The 17,502-nt window shown below is 36.3% G+C and overlaps 1 protein-coding gene across 1 annotated transcript in view; it reads left to right on the forward strand.

Moving 5' to 3' along the window:
- The window catches only part of dachb (dachshund b), a 45,662-nt gene that overhangs the window by 20,984 nt on the left and 7,176 nt on the right, over positions 1-17,502 (forward strand). The window contains exons 3-7 of the mRNA XM_051905642.1: positions 5,927-6,046; positions 12,794-12,913; positions 13,975-14,144; positions 14,558-14,699; positions 16,956-17,027. Coding sequence (XP_051761602.1) covers positions 5,927-6,046; positions 12,794-12,913; positions 13,975-14,144; positions 14,558-14,699; positions 16,956-17,027 — 624 coding nt within the window. The remainder of the gene's footprint in view (positions 1-5,926; positions 6,047-12,793; positions 12,914-13,974; positions 14,145-14,557; positions 14,700-16,955; positions 17,028-17,502) is intronic.

Genomic DNA, 17,502 nt, shown 5'->3' on the forward strand with positions numbered 1-17,502 from the left:
TTAATGTGATGACCACAAACATTTGTTCAACCTTCTGAGATTGTCCCCATTTGTAAAACCGAACGATTCAAAATGTGGGAAATCCAACAGTTGATAGAAAACACTTATTTAAAAATAAAAAAGACATTATTTACCACTATAATTAGCAGGTGGCGGCAGAGTAGCATTTATTTGCATATATATTTGCCATTTCCTGTAATAGTTTTTCACTTAGTTTCACTTTTGAATAAATATTTAACATTATAAAATGACTAGGTTTAAAAATACATTTTGTCAATATGTAGTATGAAGTACTCACAAAATCTCATGAAAAACAATAACTTTTCTTGTGAATGAATTACACAGAAAGCGAGCACCGCGCTCTCCCTTTGTAATCACAGCAGCTGTCAGTCAGTGCAGCGCAAGATCAATTATTTTGGCACATTTGTAAAAAATCATATTTTATTCAATGAATCCAACTAAAGTGCACAATGAATATTTATTTTTGATGCTTTTTTTCACACGAAAGTGTGAAACTGATGGTCGAACTGAATTTAGCTGAGGAGGAACACTGAGGTACGTCTTTGTTTATTAATTTTTTTTTTATGTCGTTTTACGTTTGAATAACTAAATTAATGCTATGCCTGACTATTTAAGTGACTATATTCTGATTATAAACTAAGTATTACACTATTGATGCTCAACACACCAGCAAGTGACATTTCACCAGAAGTTTTCCAGCTGGCTTATATTATTGCGGAAGTTCTAAAGAGCACTCCGTGCATATAAAGTCAGAACTGTGAGATATAAACTCTCAATTGACTATAACTCACAATTGCGAGTTAATATCACGCAATTCTGAGAAAAAAGTCAGAATTGCAAGATAAAAAAGTCAGAATTGTGAGGAAAATAGTCACCTTTTTTATTTTCAGTGGCAGAAACAAGCTTCCATATGTCATATATTTCAATATGAAACATTCAAATGAACTGAACTATACTATCCACGTTAATTGTGTAGTTCTTACTGATCATCAGTAATTGCCTCAAGATTTTCCTCTGGGATCTGAAGTATGTGACATTAGCATGGATTTTTTTTGTTTGTAAAATTTGACTTTGACATTCATTTAAATCTTTTATTTTCATTTTCTCTAATCTCCAACTGCTGCAAAATGGCCTCGTTGGCATGTTTTGAAATTTTTGGGATTGTTTATGACACAGGGCAGTGACAGACAGCAGGGGGTGGTGCCAAACGAGGGAGACGAGAGGAGAGTAGAGATGGGGGAAATACAGTATTTGATCTCCATATAATAGGTTCTAAACGCACACATCAGCTTCCAAGACATCTAAAAGAATAAAAATCTTATGCATACATACATACCGTTCAAAAGTTTACAACAAGATTTTCATAATGTTTTTGAAAGTCTCTTATGCTCACCAAAGCAAAGAAATAGTAAGCTTTTGTAACACCATATGTCTTTATTGTCACTTTTGATCAATTTAATGCATCCTTGCTGAATCACTCTCTCGCTGTCTGGAATATGTCACCAAAAAATTAAAACTGTGTTGTTTAAATTCTGTGATTTTAAACATGGAATGCAGATGGAGACATTTAGTGGAATTTCCCAGCTGCTCTTTTCTATAAATCAAAATTGACCAGTGATTTACATTATTGCAAAGCTCCAGAAAATGACAAAAAGTACCAAAAACGTGTCTTTGTGACACCCCAAAATGAAAATTCTGCCATTAATTACTCACCCTCATGTCGTTCCAAACCCGTAACACCTTCATTCATCTTCAGAACACAAATGAAGATCTTTTTTATTGAAATCTGAGCGATTTCTGTCACTCCATAGACTGCCTTTGCAACTTGACCTCTGACGCTTCAAAAAGTTCATAAAGAGATCAGAAAACTAATCCATATGAATTGAGCGGTTTAGTCCAAATTTTCTGAAGAGACTCGATCACTTTTTATGATGAACAGGTTTAATTTAACCTTTTACTCACATATAAACATTCATCAGTGAACATAAACACTGAATGAGCACTGCACCAAATCGCTGATCAAGGTTTATATATGAGTAAAAGCCTAAAGTAAATCTGTTCATCATAAAAAGCAATCAAGTCTCTACAGAAAATTTGGACTAAACTGCTCAGTTTCTTCAAAGTGAGTTTCTGGTTGTTTTTATAAAGCATGTTCTGTGCATAAATGTATGTATGATCTTAATTATTCTCGTGTGTGTGTTGCTGTGACATGAAATTTGTTTTTGGTGCACCATTAGAGTTTAAGGAATAGAATCCCCCCTCAGGATAGTCTCACTTCACATGAACGAGCGGTTTCCTTCTTGTCAAACAGCTTATGTAACTCAACTCAAGTCTCTGAAGATTATTTTCCCATGAGCCCACAGTGAAGCTCATGCAACAGCTGTATACTAGATTCAGACAGTCAGCATTTACATATAGAGATGTTGAAGTCATGATTAGCCAAGCAGTCGATGCTCTCCTGAGGGAATATGCCGGTCTGTACTTGTGTCTATGTGTGTGCATGTTAATGGTCCATTGTTTTTCTCCTTCTCAGCAGTCAGTCTCACCTGCACTTTTCTTTTCCTTTGTCACAATCGTGACCTTGTCAGATGCGATACACACGCTCACCCAAACACACATGCAAAAATATACAGGAACACACACACAAACACATGCTCAATGGACATCTCTGGAGTTGCAGGGTCGTGTATTGAAAAATCTAAACTATAATGAGAGAGGCAGCAATTTTAACATCAATCACTGGTCCAGAGCATTGACCGTCTGTCACTAATCAATACATTTTTATTTTTTTTTTGCCTTTTTGATGGTATCCAGGGTAACCAAGGCCAGAGCTCTCAGGCTGGCTAATTGTGCTGGTAGTAGGAGGAGTTTAAAGTGATTGATTGGCGGATGGCTATTTCTTGGACGACTTCCATGATATGCTCTCTGTCCAGCTAACATTTCACGTCCCTTATCTCACTGCGACCCTCCAGTTGCTCTGACTAAAACTCTGCTGATGACAACATCCATTCACTGTCAACTAAGGAATTTATTGCTATAATTTTTAGTCTAACGTTCTTCATAAATAGCACATCTCTTAGCAGCCTGAAACCAGTATATTAAGGTTTTCAAAAACCAAAAAGAGAAGCCTATGTTTTTTCTCTCATTTAAGTTCTCAATAAAAATAGAAAGAAATTAGATAATTGTTGTCTTACAGTAAGACTGTACACTACTGGTCAAACATTTGGAATAATTACAATTTTTAATAATGTTTTTGAAACAAGTCTCTAAAGGCCCGTTCATGCCAAGAACGATAACTATAAAGATAACTATATTTGCATCCACACCAACGAACAATAACAGTCTGTTTATTGTAAGCTCACGTGCTGCGGTTTCAAAGTGTGTACATCATGTTTTTGCTGTTCTTGTTGCATTTACGTGGCTTTAACCAGCAGATGTCCTCAGCATGCAATGTTTCGAGTGAATAGCTAGTGTAATCAATCTAATCTAATAGCTGACAAAGTCAATATAGTGGAATAAAAACAATGCCTAGACTTTTTCAGTTCAAAGGAAGCAAGACAATGTTGTCGAAACTAGCGCTGGATACCTGAGGTAATTTTATTTTACACTGTTTTCTAGCCTGGCATAATGATCTCATCGTTAATACTTCTCACCATTTATTCTGAGGGTATGACCTTTTGTTTTCCATATGTCCATTATATTTAAAGTATCCTTGAATAGGGGCGTTGACTTGTCAAACAGTGGTGGCTTTTTCTGGACTTCAGCAATTATCTTCTCCGCAATATTGTCTGCCATTTTAAATGCGCGAGCCCTTAAATTAGAATAGATTCTGTCAATGTTTTATCGTTCAACAGCTGAAAAAAATTGTTCTGAAAGTGATCCCAATGATATCGCAATGATGCCTGATGAAGGTCATGCGACCAAAACGTTGCTAATAAAATATTTTTGATACGTCTTTGCAAGTATTGATAGTGTGTGGGATTCTCTTTGTTTTTTTAGAATTTTGACTTTTTTGGTCTTCTCTTCAACGCACCTATCCATTATCTACAGGTGTGCAATGGTAATTGTTAATAGAACTATATCTTTATTGTTATCTTTATAGGTATCGTTCTTGATGTGAACGGGCCATTAGGCCGTGTGTCCACCAAAGCGTTTTTAGCCAGCTGAAAACAGCGCTTGAGCGTGAAAAAGACAGTCAGCGCCTCATTACGCTCCAGGCATTTAAAAAATGCGGCGCTACCATTAAAAACAATTGGAAAAGTACACTAGCCGCAGGAAAAAAACACATGGCCTTATGGTCACCTGGGCTGCATTTATTTGCTCAAAAATAATGTAATATTGCGGAATATTATTACAATTTAAATTGACTGTTTTCCACTTCAGCATATTTTAAAATGTAACTTATCCCTGTGATGCAAAGCTGAATTTTCAGCATCATTACTTCAGTCTTCAGTGTCACATGATCCTTTAGAAATCATTCTAATGCTGATTTGCTGCTCAATAGAGTGGTGGAACGTTGACATCACTTTGTAGGCCAATCGGCAGTTAGCATCACTCTGGTTTTCCTCGACAAAAACCCAATAGGATTTTCCCATAGACTTTTGGATTATTGCAAAAAATAAGTTCTGTGATCAACAAAAGTTTATGATACGTACACGTTTTGTCCATCAAGATCATTTTCACAGATGAACACAACTTTTATGAATTTTGAAGCCTAAATGCAGTCGCCTGAAGTAAAAAGCTAAAGGTAGGCTATAAACGAACTACAGCACGGTCCCACAACGTCACCACCACTAAGCTTCCGACAACTCCTTCAGTCTTTATCTAAAGACATGTTCCCTGAAAGTTTGAATTAGAATAGTTTGTAAGAGTGCAGTTATAAGCATAACTAGGTTGTAAAAGCAGACTGAGCTTACCTGTTCGGCGCAATGACTTTTAATGTTGCCAACAGCCTCTGTAGTCCGATTTAGCCACTTGTTAGTCATTTTCAAGACATGTAACAGCTTTAAAAAATAATGGGTAGGTTAATACTGATGTATTTTATGTCGTAGAATAAACTAAGTATTTTGAGCTTGTGTTAACCACAGACCTTATTTCAGCCATTTAACCAAAAAACCCATTGACTTTGGGACGATGGAACCGGAAGTGCTAAAATGCTAACTCACTTCCGGGTTTTGGCCTACAAAAATGCATCATAGTTCCACCACTCTGTTATTATTGGTGCTCAAATATTAATAATGGTTCTTATCATTACTGTCACTTTATTGTCACTTTTGATAGTATCAATTTAATGTGCCCTAAAAGTATTAATTTATTTGAAAAAATAAAAAAAATAAAAAATTACTTACCACAAACTTTTGAATGGTAGTATATCAGACACTGATGACAGGAATAATGGCTGCTGAAAATTCAGCTTTATCGTCACAGGAATAAATTACATTTTAATATATATTAAAACAGAAACCGGTTATTTTAAATTGTAATCCTATTTTACAATATTACTGTTTTTACTGCATTTTTGATCAAATAAATGCTGCCTTGGTGAGCATAAAAGACTTATTACAAACTTTTGAGCAGTAGAATATATATACAGTATAAAGTAGATTTGGATGGAAAAGCTTAGATTATGTGGTCTTGGAAAAATATTTAATTTCGATGAGAAATGTTTGATTCCATCTTGGAAATTATGGCATTTGATTGGAGAAAATCCTGGCAAATCTGAGCTCAGACTGAGATATTTTTGTGATCTCTGCTAAAACTGTTGTGGAGGAGACACATGTGAGTTTACTCTCACATGAAGCAGAAGTGTCTCCATTTGATTACCTCGGTGCTGTGTGGGAGAAACAAGTGAGAGTGGAGTGTTTTGTGTATGTACTCAGTTATTTGTGATATCATTGTATTGCAGGTCTAACAACAATGGCTGAAGCTTTGAAGATACAGAAGATGAAAATGATGATGAATCTACACAAGACCCACAATGGCTTAGAATTCGATTCAGATGACCTCAACTCTAATACAGATACAGGTAGTTCTTGTGCTTTCTCTATTTGTTTGTTAATGTGTTGTGTTAAAGGCAGCTTGTTTAAAGTGCAATCTGTAGATGTGTGAGACAGATGGCCTTGCAATAGTAACCTGGGCCTTTTGGGTGAGATGAGCCCCATCACAGAGCTCGCTCGAGGGGCCCATGTTGCAGGGCTGTGCTTGGTTTACAGAGACTAATGGTGACATTAATGACTGCTGCCTGACTGTGCATTTAGAGAAGACCAACAACGGACAGGAGAATAGTTAATCGTACACCAGCCTTAGAGATGAAACAAGACATTTGGTGCAGAGGTGCATGTGTTTGTGTGTATGCACATGCTGTGTTATATATGCACAATATTTGTGTGTGTGTGTGTGTGTGTGTGTGTTCTTGTATATATGGTTCATGAGGACACAAATGTGTATAATAACATGGGTATTACAACATAACACTTCCTGTGTCCTTGTAACCAAATGGCTTAAAAAACATACTAAACAGTGTTTTTTTTTTTAATTCAAAAAATGCAGTTTCCTGTAATAAGTAGGTTTAGGGGTAAGGGGTAGTGTAGGGATATAATACAGTTATACGGTTTGTACAGTATAAAAACCATTACTTCTATGGAGAGTCCCCGTAAACCATATATACAAGTGTGTGTGTGTGTGTGTGTGTGTGTGTGTGTGTGTGTGTGTGTGTGTGTGTGTGTGTGTGTGTTTGTGTGCGCGTGCGTTTTTTTGACACATCAGGACACAAATTTGTATAATGACATGGGTATGACATAGCTATTACAAGGAGAGGGTGACTTATGAGGACATTACTCCATGTGCCCATTTTTCAAAAGACTTATCATACAGAAAGAGTTTTTTTGAGAAAGTAAAAATGTGCACAGTTTTCTGTGATGGGTAGGTTTAGGTGTAGGGGGATAGAAAATACGGTTTGAACAGTATAAAAACCATTACGCCTATGGAATGTCCCCACAATTCACAAAAACAAACGTGTGTGTGTGTGTGTGTGTGTGTGATACATAATTTACATAATTTATATTTTGTTGTTTTTATGAATTTCTGAACATGAAGATCTAATAGTACACATTTATTTATATTTAATTATATTTGTTTTGTCTAGGGTTAGGGTTATTGTCTAAATATATTTATATCTATATTTCTCACCCATCTGATGTGGTATAATACAATATTATGGTAGAAAATGAGACATAAAAATGTTGAAATTAAATACATTTACTTTATACTTTTGCATTTACTCATATTTAAGTAAAAATATTTGAAAACAAAAAATATTCATTATTTACAAGACCTGGTGATGCATTTTGAAACTGACAGAAGTCAGAAAAAAACACAAATAAAAAATAGTCTCAAAATTGCAAAATATTTTACAATTCACATGTCATTCGTTATTCAAAAGCATTTATTGTTATTGAAAAATATATGAAGTGTATTTTCCAATAGTTGAATCAGTTGTAAGCTTCTTTATTTTCATTTCAGCTTCACTAACAAAACGGTAGGGCTATGTTTGACCTCCAACATGTTTAAAAACTAAAAAATCTAAAATATAATAAAAAAATATAATGAATAAAAATAACATTTTTACTTATTCACTACCGTTTGAGTTTGGGGTTGGTAAGATTTTTAGTCTTTTAAGAAGTCTTTTATGCTCACCAGGGCTACATTCACTTGATGAAACGTACAGTAAAAACAGAAATATTGTGAAATATTATTACAGTTTTAAATAAATGTTTTATAATTGAATATATTATAAAATGTAATTTATTCCTGTGATGCAAAGCTGAATTTTTAGCATCATTACTCCAGTCTTGATGCTTCAAAATCATTCTAATATGCTGATTTGCTGCTCAAGAAACATTTATTTTTATTATCAATGTTTTGTGAAAACCTGGATATATTTTTTCCATTATTATCAAAGTTAACAGTTGTGGTACTTAATATTTTATTAAAAACAATGATATATATTTTCAGGATTCTTTAGTGAATAAAAAGTTCAAAAGAACAGCATTTATTTGTAATAGAAATCTTTTGACACTTTACTGCCACTTTTGACCAATTTAATGTATTCTTGCTGGGGAAAAAGTACCATTTTCTTTAAAAAAGAAATACATTTTTTTAGTGTTTACATTAAGCGAGTCTTGCTAGACTGATTTTCAGGCATCACATGAAATCTCGAGTCTTCAAACACATCAGCCATATACTAACTGTGGCTAAAACTAACACAGATAATGTGAACTTCAAAGGCCCCTTTCACAAGTGTTTAGGAGGAAGAGAGCACAGCGTTCCTAGTGAGAACAGCTGTGGACAAGCAGAATTTAGGAGAGAAGAAAAAAGGCCTTCATCAGAAAGATGGAATGCAGTCAAGGAAAATCAGCATCAAGGATGACATCAGAAGAGAAGAGAGAGACAGTGAGAGATACTTTTTTCCCCTGCGTTGACAAGTTGAAAGAAAAATTCCATGCATTATTTAACAAGATGGCCGAAACCTGTCATACGGGTGATTGCCTGCGTTAACAGAAACAGGTGTGCGTTGTGCACGCATACGGGTGTATGTTAGAACATGTGTGCTTGTTTTCACGTCCGCGTGCGCTTAGCAGGGAAGTCGTGTCTAGTGTAACGCACACATTATCTGTTTGCCCATCTTTCCCTGCGAGCATATGGTCAGCATTTTTGGATCTTCACCCGTCCACCCCCTTTCTGTCTCTCTCATCTTGTCTGTTTGAAGTTGCCCTCATTTTTAAGATGCTGTTTAAATCAGTAGTTTTTTTTTTTTTTTTTTTGTGCGGGCAATGTTTGTGTGTGTGTGTGTGTTTTGGTGAGAGCAAACATATAGAAACACACAAATCTGTTCTAGTTGACTTTTAAAGCATTTCTCACTTGATCAAACAGTCTAGACAAGCTGACCATCTGGTGTTTATTAATTACTAGGATACTAATTACTATAATTAATTACTGGCCAAAAATACTCAAAAGTGAGAAATAGCCATTTTTATGAGAAAGTTTTACCTTGTTTTGACCTTGTCATTGAGGCTCATTTTTTCTGTCATCCAGTGGGAGAACGTGACTGTGGCGACATTTCTGCGAAGCGATATCACGTTGCTTTTTGCGTGTTTCGTGACGCATTTAAAGTGAAATGTCTAGTGATTAGTGCTAACTGTGCATTCAGTTTTGTCTGAAACAGATGAACGTGGATCTGGAGATGACTTATTACATTGGTTATTGTACGTATTGTGGCAGTTCAGAAATAAAAAAAAGTCTGGAGAGTGTTGCTAAAATGTTAAAGAGTTAGTTCACCCAAAAATGAAAAAAATTGTCATCAATTACTCACCCTCATGTCATTCCACACCCGTAAGACTTTTGTTCATCTTCTGAACACAAATGAAGATATTCTAATGAAATCTAAGAGATTTATGTCCCTCCATTGACAGTCCACACAACTACCACTTTGACACTTCAAAAAGTTCATAAAGAGATTGTAAAAGTAATCCATATGAATTGAGTGGTTTAGTCCAAATTTTCTAAAGAGGCACGATCGCTTTATATGATGAACAGATTGAATTTAGGCTTTAATCACATATAAACATTGATCAGCGAACATAAACAGAAGCTCAACCGTACTTGCTTGATGTGCGAAAACAAACGTGCTGTGTAACACACTAGAATGAACCTCATTGGTTTTCGCATGTCAAGCAAGCGTGCTTGAGCTTCTGTTTACCACAATAATAGTCTAAATTAAATCTGTTCATCATATAAAGTGAACATGTTCATTAGAACATCTTCATTTGTGTTCTAGGGTGATTAATTAATGACAGAATTTTTTATTTTTGGGTGAACCAACCCTTTAATTCTCTATCACGTTTGAAAATAACGCAAAACCTCAACTAAACTCTACCATAAACTTATTAGATAGTGTTAACAAAGGCAAATGTGACACAAAAAAAAACAAAAAAACCCATCATGCCATTTTAGCTTGATTCTACATCTTTGAGCTCTTTTGTCATTCATGTTTCACGGGATTCATACCCGAGCGCTCTACATCACAAGTGCAATACTGTTCCAGGTGAGCTACTGAGCAAGTTTACTATGTCAGAAAAGCTAAACATACGGAGCTGGTTATGTGATGCAAACTTAAAAATGTACTCGTTTACAAATCATGCACTATTGTAAAAGTGTTTTGAGGTCATAACATAGTATTGTGCAAAGAACTGCATGAAAATAAGTTTTTATTCTTTCATAATCTGCGTCTGTAATCAGAACTGGTGTGAAAAGGAATAAAAAATTTTGGATTTCTACTGGCACTTCAGCTGGAAACTGCTGCAAATTGTATGTATAATTACGTTTTTTGAGTTTTGCATGTTTCTCTAATAATCTCTAATATTTTACAGTAATAACTTTTAATGGGTTAGTTCACCCAAAAATGAAAGTTCTGTCATTAATTACTCACCCTCATGTCGTTCCACACCTGTAAGACCTTTGTTCATCTTCAGAACACAAATTAAGATATTTTTGATGAAATCCAATGGCTAAGTGAGGCCTCCATTGCCAGCAAGACAATTAACACTTTCAAATGCTACTAAAGACATATTTAAAACAGTTCATGTGACTACAGTGGTTTAACCTTAATGTTATGAAGCGACGAGAATACTTTTTGTGCACCTAAAAAACAAAACGACTTTATTCAACAATATCTAGTTATGGGCGATTTCAAAACACTGCTTCATGAAGCTTCGAAGCTTTACGAATCTTTTGTTTCGAATCAGTGGTTTGGAGCATGTATCAAACTGCCAAAGTCACGTGCACCATTGAAATTTCGAAAACACTTATGACATAATGAAGCCTCGTTTACGGAAATCACATGACTTTCATGCTCCGAACCACTGATTCGAAATCTTGTTGTATTAATGACAGAATTTTCATTTTTAACTGGTTGTTGCTATGTGGTTGCTAGGGCATTGCTAGGGTGATTGCTTGTTTACTGGCCAAAGTCAATAGACCAACCCTAAATTATATTCTATACTAAACATGGCGCAGGTCCTTCTTTTAATGTAAATCGATGGGATTTTTGGCCTGTTTCATCATCCACCAGGTGAAAATTATCTGTTGGAAATCTATCTTGAATAACATGCACTTATGAATCACACACAATAAGGCCAGGAATGTTTATTAAAAAGTTTATATTGTCTTTCATTAAGAAACTTTTTATTTCATGTTGATCGTTCACAGACAGATCTGCCAAACCAAAGCTGTTCTAGACATCCACCAAAAGCTGAAAGCTGTTTCTATTTGAGTACTTGACACAAGACATATACCGTATGCACGTGTGTGTATGTGCTCATGTTTGTGTTTGTTTTAGTGTTTCACAGCACAGCTGCAGCTCTTGTTGTCTGATTGCCCCTGCTTTCCCTCCTCTCATCCATCTTCATCTGTCTGATTACTGTGAATTTGCACCCTCTCACTTATGTTAGAACTCCAGTCCTACAAGATATGTGAGCGTTTGTTGACACTAGTCTTGATTTCCACGGACGTGCAGATCGTCGCACAGATGGCCGCTCTATTGTACGGTATTTATGTCATGGTGAAGGGCCCAGGTTGCGAAGCTGTCGTGGTGTTGTAATGTAACTGCAGTGTTGTGTCGTGGTATAATGAGGGAGCTTATTGTTTTTAATCAGGTTATTTTTGTGCGGTTGTGTGAAGACCTTATTGGCTGGAGTGTGTGAAAGTCTTAAGGGGACCAACTTCATCCTGCGTTATCATTGATTCCTTTGCCACAATCTGCCACCTAAACACCATCTGCTCCCAATGGCACTGACATGAATGCTGATGATAGATTATTTCAGCTCATTGTTACTGCTGGTCGTTGGGCAACCTACTATTTATTATTTCTTTATTCACTAAAAATAACAATATGCACATCTTATAATATTCTGATCACTTTTTTGGGGCATAACTTTTTTTAACTTAAACTTTTATAAGTTTAACTAAGTTCATTAGTCTGAGCATATCTGTGTGTGTATGTGGTTAAATGTGCACTTAAAGTTAACCTAAAGCAATGAATAGTACTTTTAACAAACTCCAGTAATATTAGTCTGTATCTTGCAGTTATTTTTGGTTTCAAAAGTTTGATTAGGCTATAAAAATGAATAGGCTATTTCTACATTGACACACCAGTAGGTGTCAGTATAAAGTCTAAACTATGACTTAAAAAAAAAAAAAAAAAAACTACTGCTGAATAAAGTGGTAGAACTATCCCTGCATCCCAATGTCTATACTATCCATCCTAAATAGTATATGAGATTACAATAAGTCTGTCACAAAGCATAGTATGTTGAAAAGAGTATGCCAGAGGTCCTTGGATGGTCTACTATTTCCGGTAGGTAAACGATAATATTGCCCACAACCCATTGCGCATTGGGCAAGGATTAGGTTCGTAACTACAAACACGAGTAAAAAGTGTTAAAAAAAAAAACTATAAAACATGGCGGATATACACGACCAACGGTGAGAGGTTTAGATAAAGGTTTGAGTGACTATAATCAAAGTTTTTCCATGATAAAAATATTTATTTAATGTTAAGTTATATTTCATTTGCAATAACAATGTGGACTTTCATAAAGATCCGTTTGTCCATTAACTTTTAAAGATCCGTTATAAGATATATATATATATATATATATAAATATTTTACTATTTCTTTTCTCTGTTTCATGCTCTTTTATAATTAATTAAACAGGATGTAGCGCTTTGTCCTGGGAGAGAGAGAAACGTTCATCACCTGCTTCAGAGAAAACACATCACAGCATGAACAGCTCTCAGCTCAACTCTCTCCAACACACCCATCTACTGGCCAACAGTGAGTATTAACCATTCACTTGCACACCCCGATGTGTTTAAAGGGATAATTCAACCCAAAACAAAAATTATGTCAGTATTTTCTCACCCTCATGTCTTTCCAAGCATGTATGACTTTCTATTTTCAATTATTGGGGCAATTGATGTTACATTTATCATTACATTTATATAGTGCTTTTCCCTGCACTCAAAGCGCTTTTACATATGGAAGTGGGAATCTCCTAAAACACCATCAATGTGCAGCATCCACCTGGATGATGCAACGGCAGCCATATTGCGCCAGAACACCCACCACACACTAGCTTATTGGTGGAGAGGAGACAGAGTGATGAAGGCAATCAATATTTATATGGGGATGATTAGGAGGCCATGATGATGGATAGAGGCCAGTGGGCAAATTTGGCCAGGTGAACCCAGTTTAACATTAATGACACAGACAGCAGCAGGAAGGCTTGCATACATCCATATATCCTGCATGTGACTAACGCGGATGCGCACAACGCGATATCGTTGCCAAAACAATATATCATGCAGCCCTAAAAAGCATCATAAAAGTAGTCCATATATATGGTAGCTTGTTTCCACCATAAAATAAAAAATAATAAAGATAATCTTTTATCTCACAATTCTGACTTTTTTTTTTTGCAATTGCGTGTTATAATGTCCAATTGTGAGGGGAAAAAAAGACACTTCTCAGAATTGCAAATTTATTTCTCACAATTCTGACTTTATAACTCGCAATTGCATGTTATAAAGTCATAATTGCAAAATATAAACTCGCAAATCTGCTAAAAAAAAGTCAGAATTGCGAGACTTTATAAGACTCATTTGCAAGTTTATATCATGCAATTCTGACTTTTTTAACTCGCAATTGTGAGTTTATATCTCGCAATTCTGAGAAAAATCTCAGAATTGTGAGAAGTCGCAATTACCTTTTTTATTTTTTTATTTAGTAGCAAAAAACATGCTTCCATACGTATGATTGAAGACATTCAGTAGATTTGTGTGATAAACAGACCGAAATTTAAGTAGTTATTCTCTGATTCTTTCTTCTTCGCATAGGACTGGACCTGCCCTTCATGATGATGCCCCATCCCCTGCTTCCTGTTGGACTTCCTCCTGCCTCTGTTGCCATGGCAATGAACCAGATGAACCACCTTAATACAATTGCCAACATGGTTGCCAGTGCACAGGTGCACAGCCCCGTCTCCAGGCCGACATCTGCCATCAAGGTAGGACATACTGTACACACCAGACACTAAAACACACACACATACACTCCAAGAGCTCTTTTGCTGCAAGGTCATCAGGGATTGTTCACACAGTTCTTGTTTGAGTTTATTTATTTTGAGTCACTTAAAGCAATTTGCTGGTCCACTTGGTCTGAAGGGGTCCAAACTACTTTAGGGACTTGTGTTGCAAAACACAGCTTGACTATTAAACTAGCTTCACCACAAAGCTGTACCTGAAAAATAGATTTTATTTTATGACAAATCCTTTACGATGAACCTCAAGCCAATCTGACTCTCAGTTGGATTTCAGACGAACTGGGCCATTGAAGATGTGTTGTCATGTGGGGAGAGTTTATATGGGTGCGTAATTGTTTACAGGACTGAACTTTTTATTTTTTATTTATTTATTTCAGCAAGAGTGTTTTGAAGAGAGTCCCTCTATGACACCATCCGTTGAGGGGATTGTTCCTCAGAAGACTGAGCCCTCACCTCAACAAAGCAGTTCAGTTCCCAGCAGCCCCACACACCCTTACATACACTCTCCTCAAAAAACAGGTGAGTTTACATATTCAGTAGGGCTATCAAATTAATTAATTATATGCTGAGTAGTTAATTGCTTTTATTGCAATGAATCAAACTATACATCAATATTTGCTGAGTAAAACCCTCAAATGCACAAACACTACTGTTCAAAAGTTTGGGATGAGTACTTTTTCTAGAGAAAGAAATGTATGCTTTTATCCAGCAAGTCCATTAAATTGATCTAAAGTGAGAGTAAGTACATTTATAATGGTATGAAAGTATTTTATTTCAAATAATTGCTGTTCTTTTGAACTTTCTATTTATCAAAGAATCTTGAAAAATAATCAGAAATGTTTCTTGAGTACCAAATGTACATAGTAGAATGATTTCTGAAGGATCATGTGACACTAAAGACTGGAGTAATGATGCTGAAAATTCAGTTTTCAATCACAGGAATAAATTACATTTTAAAATATATTCAAATAGAAAACAGTTATTTTAAATTGTAATATTATTTCACAATATTACAGTTTTTACTGTATTTTTAAACCAAATAAATGGAGTCTTGGTGAGCATATAAGACTTCTTTCAAAAACATTAAAGTGTTATTGACCCTAAACATTTGAATTATAGTGCAACTCAAAAACATTATTGTGCCATACGAGTAAACCATTAAATAGACATATAACAGGCAGTAGCGTAAGAAGCCATCTAATATATATACATACACCGATCAGGCATAACATTATGACCACCTTCCTAATATTGTGTTGGTCCCCCATTCGCTGCCAAAACAGCCCTGACCCGTCGAGGCATGGACTCCACTAGACCTCTGAAGGTGTGCTGTGGTATCTGGCACCAAGATGTTAGCAGCAGATCCTTTAAGTCCTGTAAGTTGTGAGGTGGGGCCTCCATGGATCGGACTTGTTTGTTCAGCACATCCCACAGGTGCTCGATTGAGATCTGGGGAATTTGGAGGCCAAGTCAACACCTCAAACTCGTTGTGCTCCTCAAACCATTCCTGAACCATTTTTGTTTTGTGGCGAGGCGCATTATTCTGCCGAAAGAGGCCACAGCCACCAGGGAATACCATTTCCATGAAAGTGTGTACATGGTCTGCAACAATGCTTAGGTAGGTGGTACTGTACGTGTCAATTTAACATCCACATGGATGGCAGGACCCAAGGTTTCCCAGCAGAACATTGCCCAAAGCATCACACTGCCTCCGCCGGCTTGCCTTGTTCCCATAGTGCATCCTGGTGCCATGTGTTCCCCAGGTAAGCAACGCACACGCACCCAGCCATCCACGTGATGTAAAAGAAAACATGATTCATCAGACCAGGCCACCTTCTTCCATTGCTCCGTGGTCCAGTTCTGATGCTCACGTGCCCACTTTTGGCACTTTCGGCGGTGGACAGGGGTCAGCATGGGCACCCTGACTGGTCTGTGGCTATGCAGCCCCACACGCAACAAACTGCGATGCACTGTGTATTGTGACACCTTTCTATCAGAACCAGCATTAACTTCTTGAGCAATTTGAGCTACAGTAGCTCGTTTGTTGGATCGGACCACACGGGCCAGCCTTCGCTCCCCACGTGCATCAATGTTCCTTGGCTGCCCACCACTGTTCCATCCTTGGACCACTTTTGATAGATACTGACCACTGCAGACCGGGAACACCCCACAAGAGCTGCACTTTTGGAGATGCTCTGACCCAGTCGTCTAGCCATCACAATTTGGCCCTTGTCAAACTCACTCAAATCCTTACGCTTTCCCATTTTTCCTGCTTCTAACAAACCAACTTTGAGGACAAAATGTTCACATGCTGCCTAATATATCCCACCCACTAACAGGTGCTGTGATGATGAGATAATCAGTGTTATTCACTTCACCTGTCAGTGGTCATAATGTTATGCCTGATCGGTGTGTATATATATATATAATATATATATATATAATTTTTTTTTTTTTCCCTCATAAAATGTTGTTTCTGAATGTTAGTGGATTTATGGAGACCCAGTTATTGTGGTTAGCATCTTCATCTTGAAGTGTGATATTACTGTTGTTTCATAATATCTTGCGTATAATGTCCATAGTAAACAACATTATATGATTTACATTGAGGGAAAAAAAAGATGTTACTGTAAACTAATCAACAATCCTTGCAATGATTCTGGTGCATACACAATAACAGCACAAAGCAATATGTGTTTGTAATAGTCTGTGCTACTCAGAAGCTTCTTGTTTCATTTATCTACTGTCTTTTTATGTCTCTTTCTCTCTCTGCAGCATATGACGTTCATGATGAACAAAGGGAGACAGACTCAGCTCTGCATATGAACAGACTTTCCAACGACAGGGGTGCATTTTCTCAACATAAACAAAATTTCATAAAAAACAACACAATTTCATGTAACATAACATTACATAAAAGCCTCTGACCTCCTCTGCTCTCATTACAGTTCAATTATTACACAGAGCCTTTATATTGCGTTTAGTTGGGTGATGTAATGGTATATTGTTGGTTATAATGAGATATTCTAGGTTATATACACAAGTAATCTCAAAACAATTAAAATAATATGCTAATGCCTTACTTCTTACCATCCTGTACTAGAAAATATATAAAAAGCATTAACCGACAGACACACACTACCGATTAAAAGTTTGGGGTCAGTACGATTTTTTTTTCGTTTGTTTTTTGGGGGTTTTCGGTTTTCAACATTGATAATAATAAGCAAATCAGCATATTAGAATGATTTCTGATGGATCATGTGACACTGAAGACTGGAATAATGATGCTGAAAATTCAGCTTTGCATTACAGGAATAAATTA

This window comes from Ctenopharyngodon idella, chromosome 1 (genome assembly GCF_019924925.1).
Source record: "Ctenopharyngodon idella isolate HZGC_01 chromosome 1, HZGC01, whole genome shotgun sequence".
Classification (NCBI taxonomy): domain Eukaryota; kingdom Metazoa; phylum Chordata; class Actinopteri; order Cypriniformes; family Xenocyprididae; genus Ctenopharyngodon; species Ctenopharyngodon idella.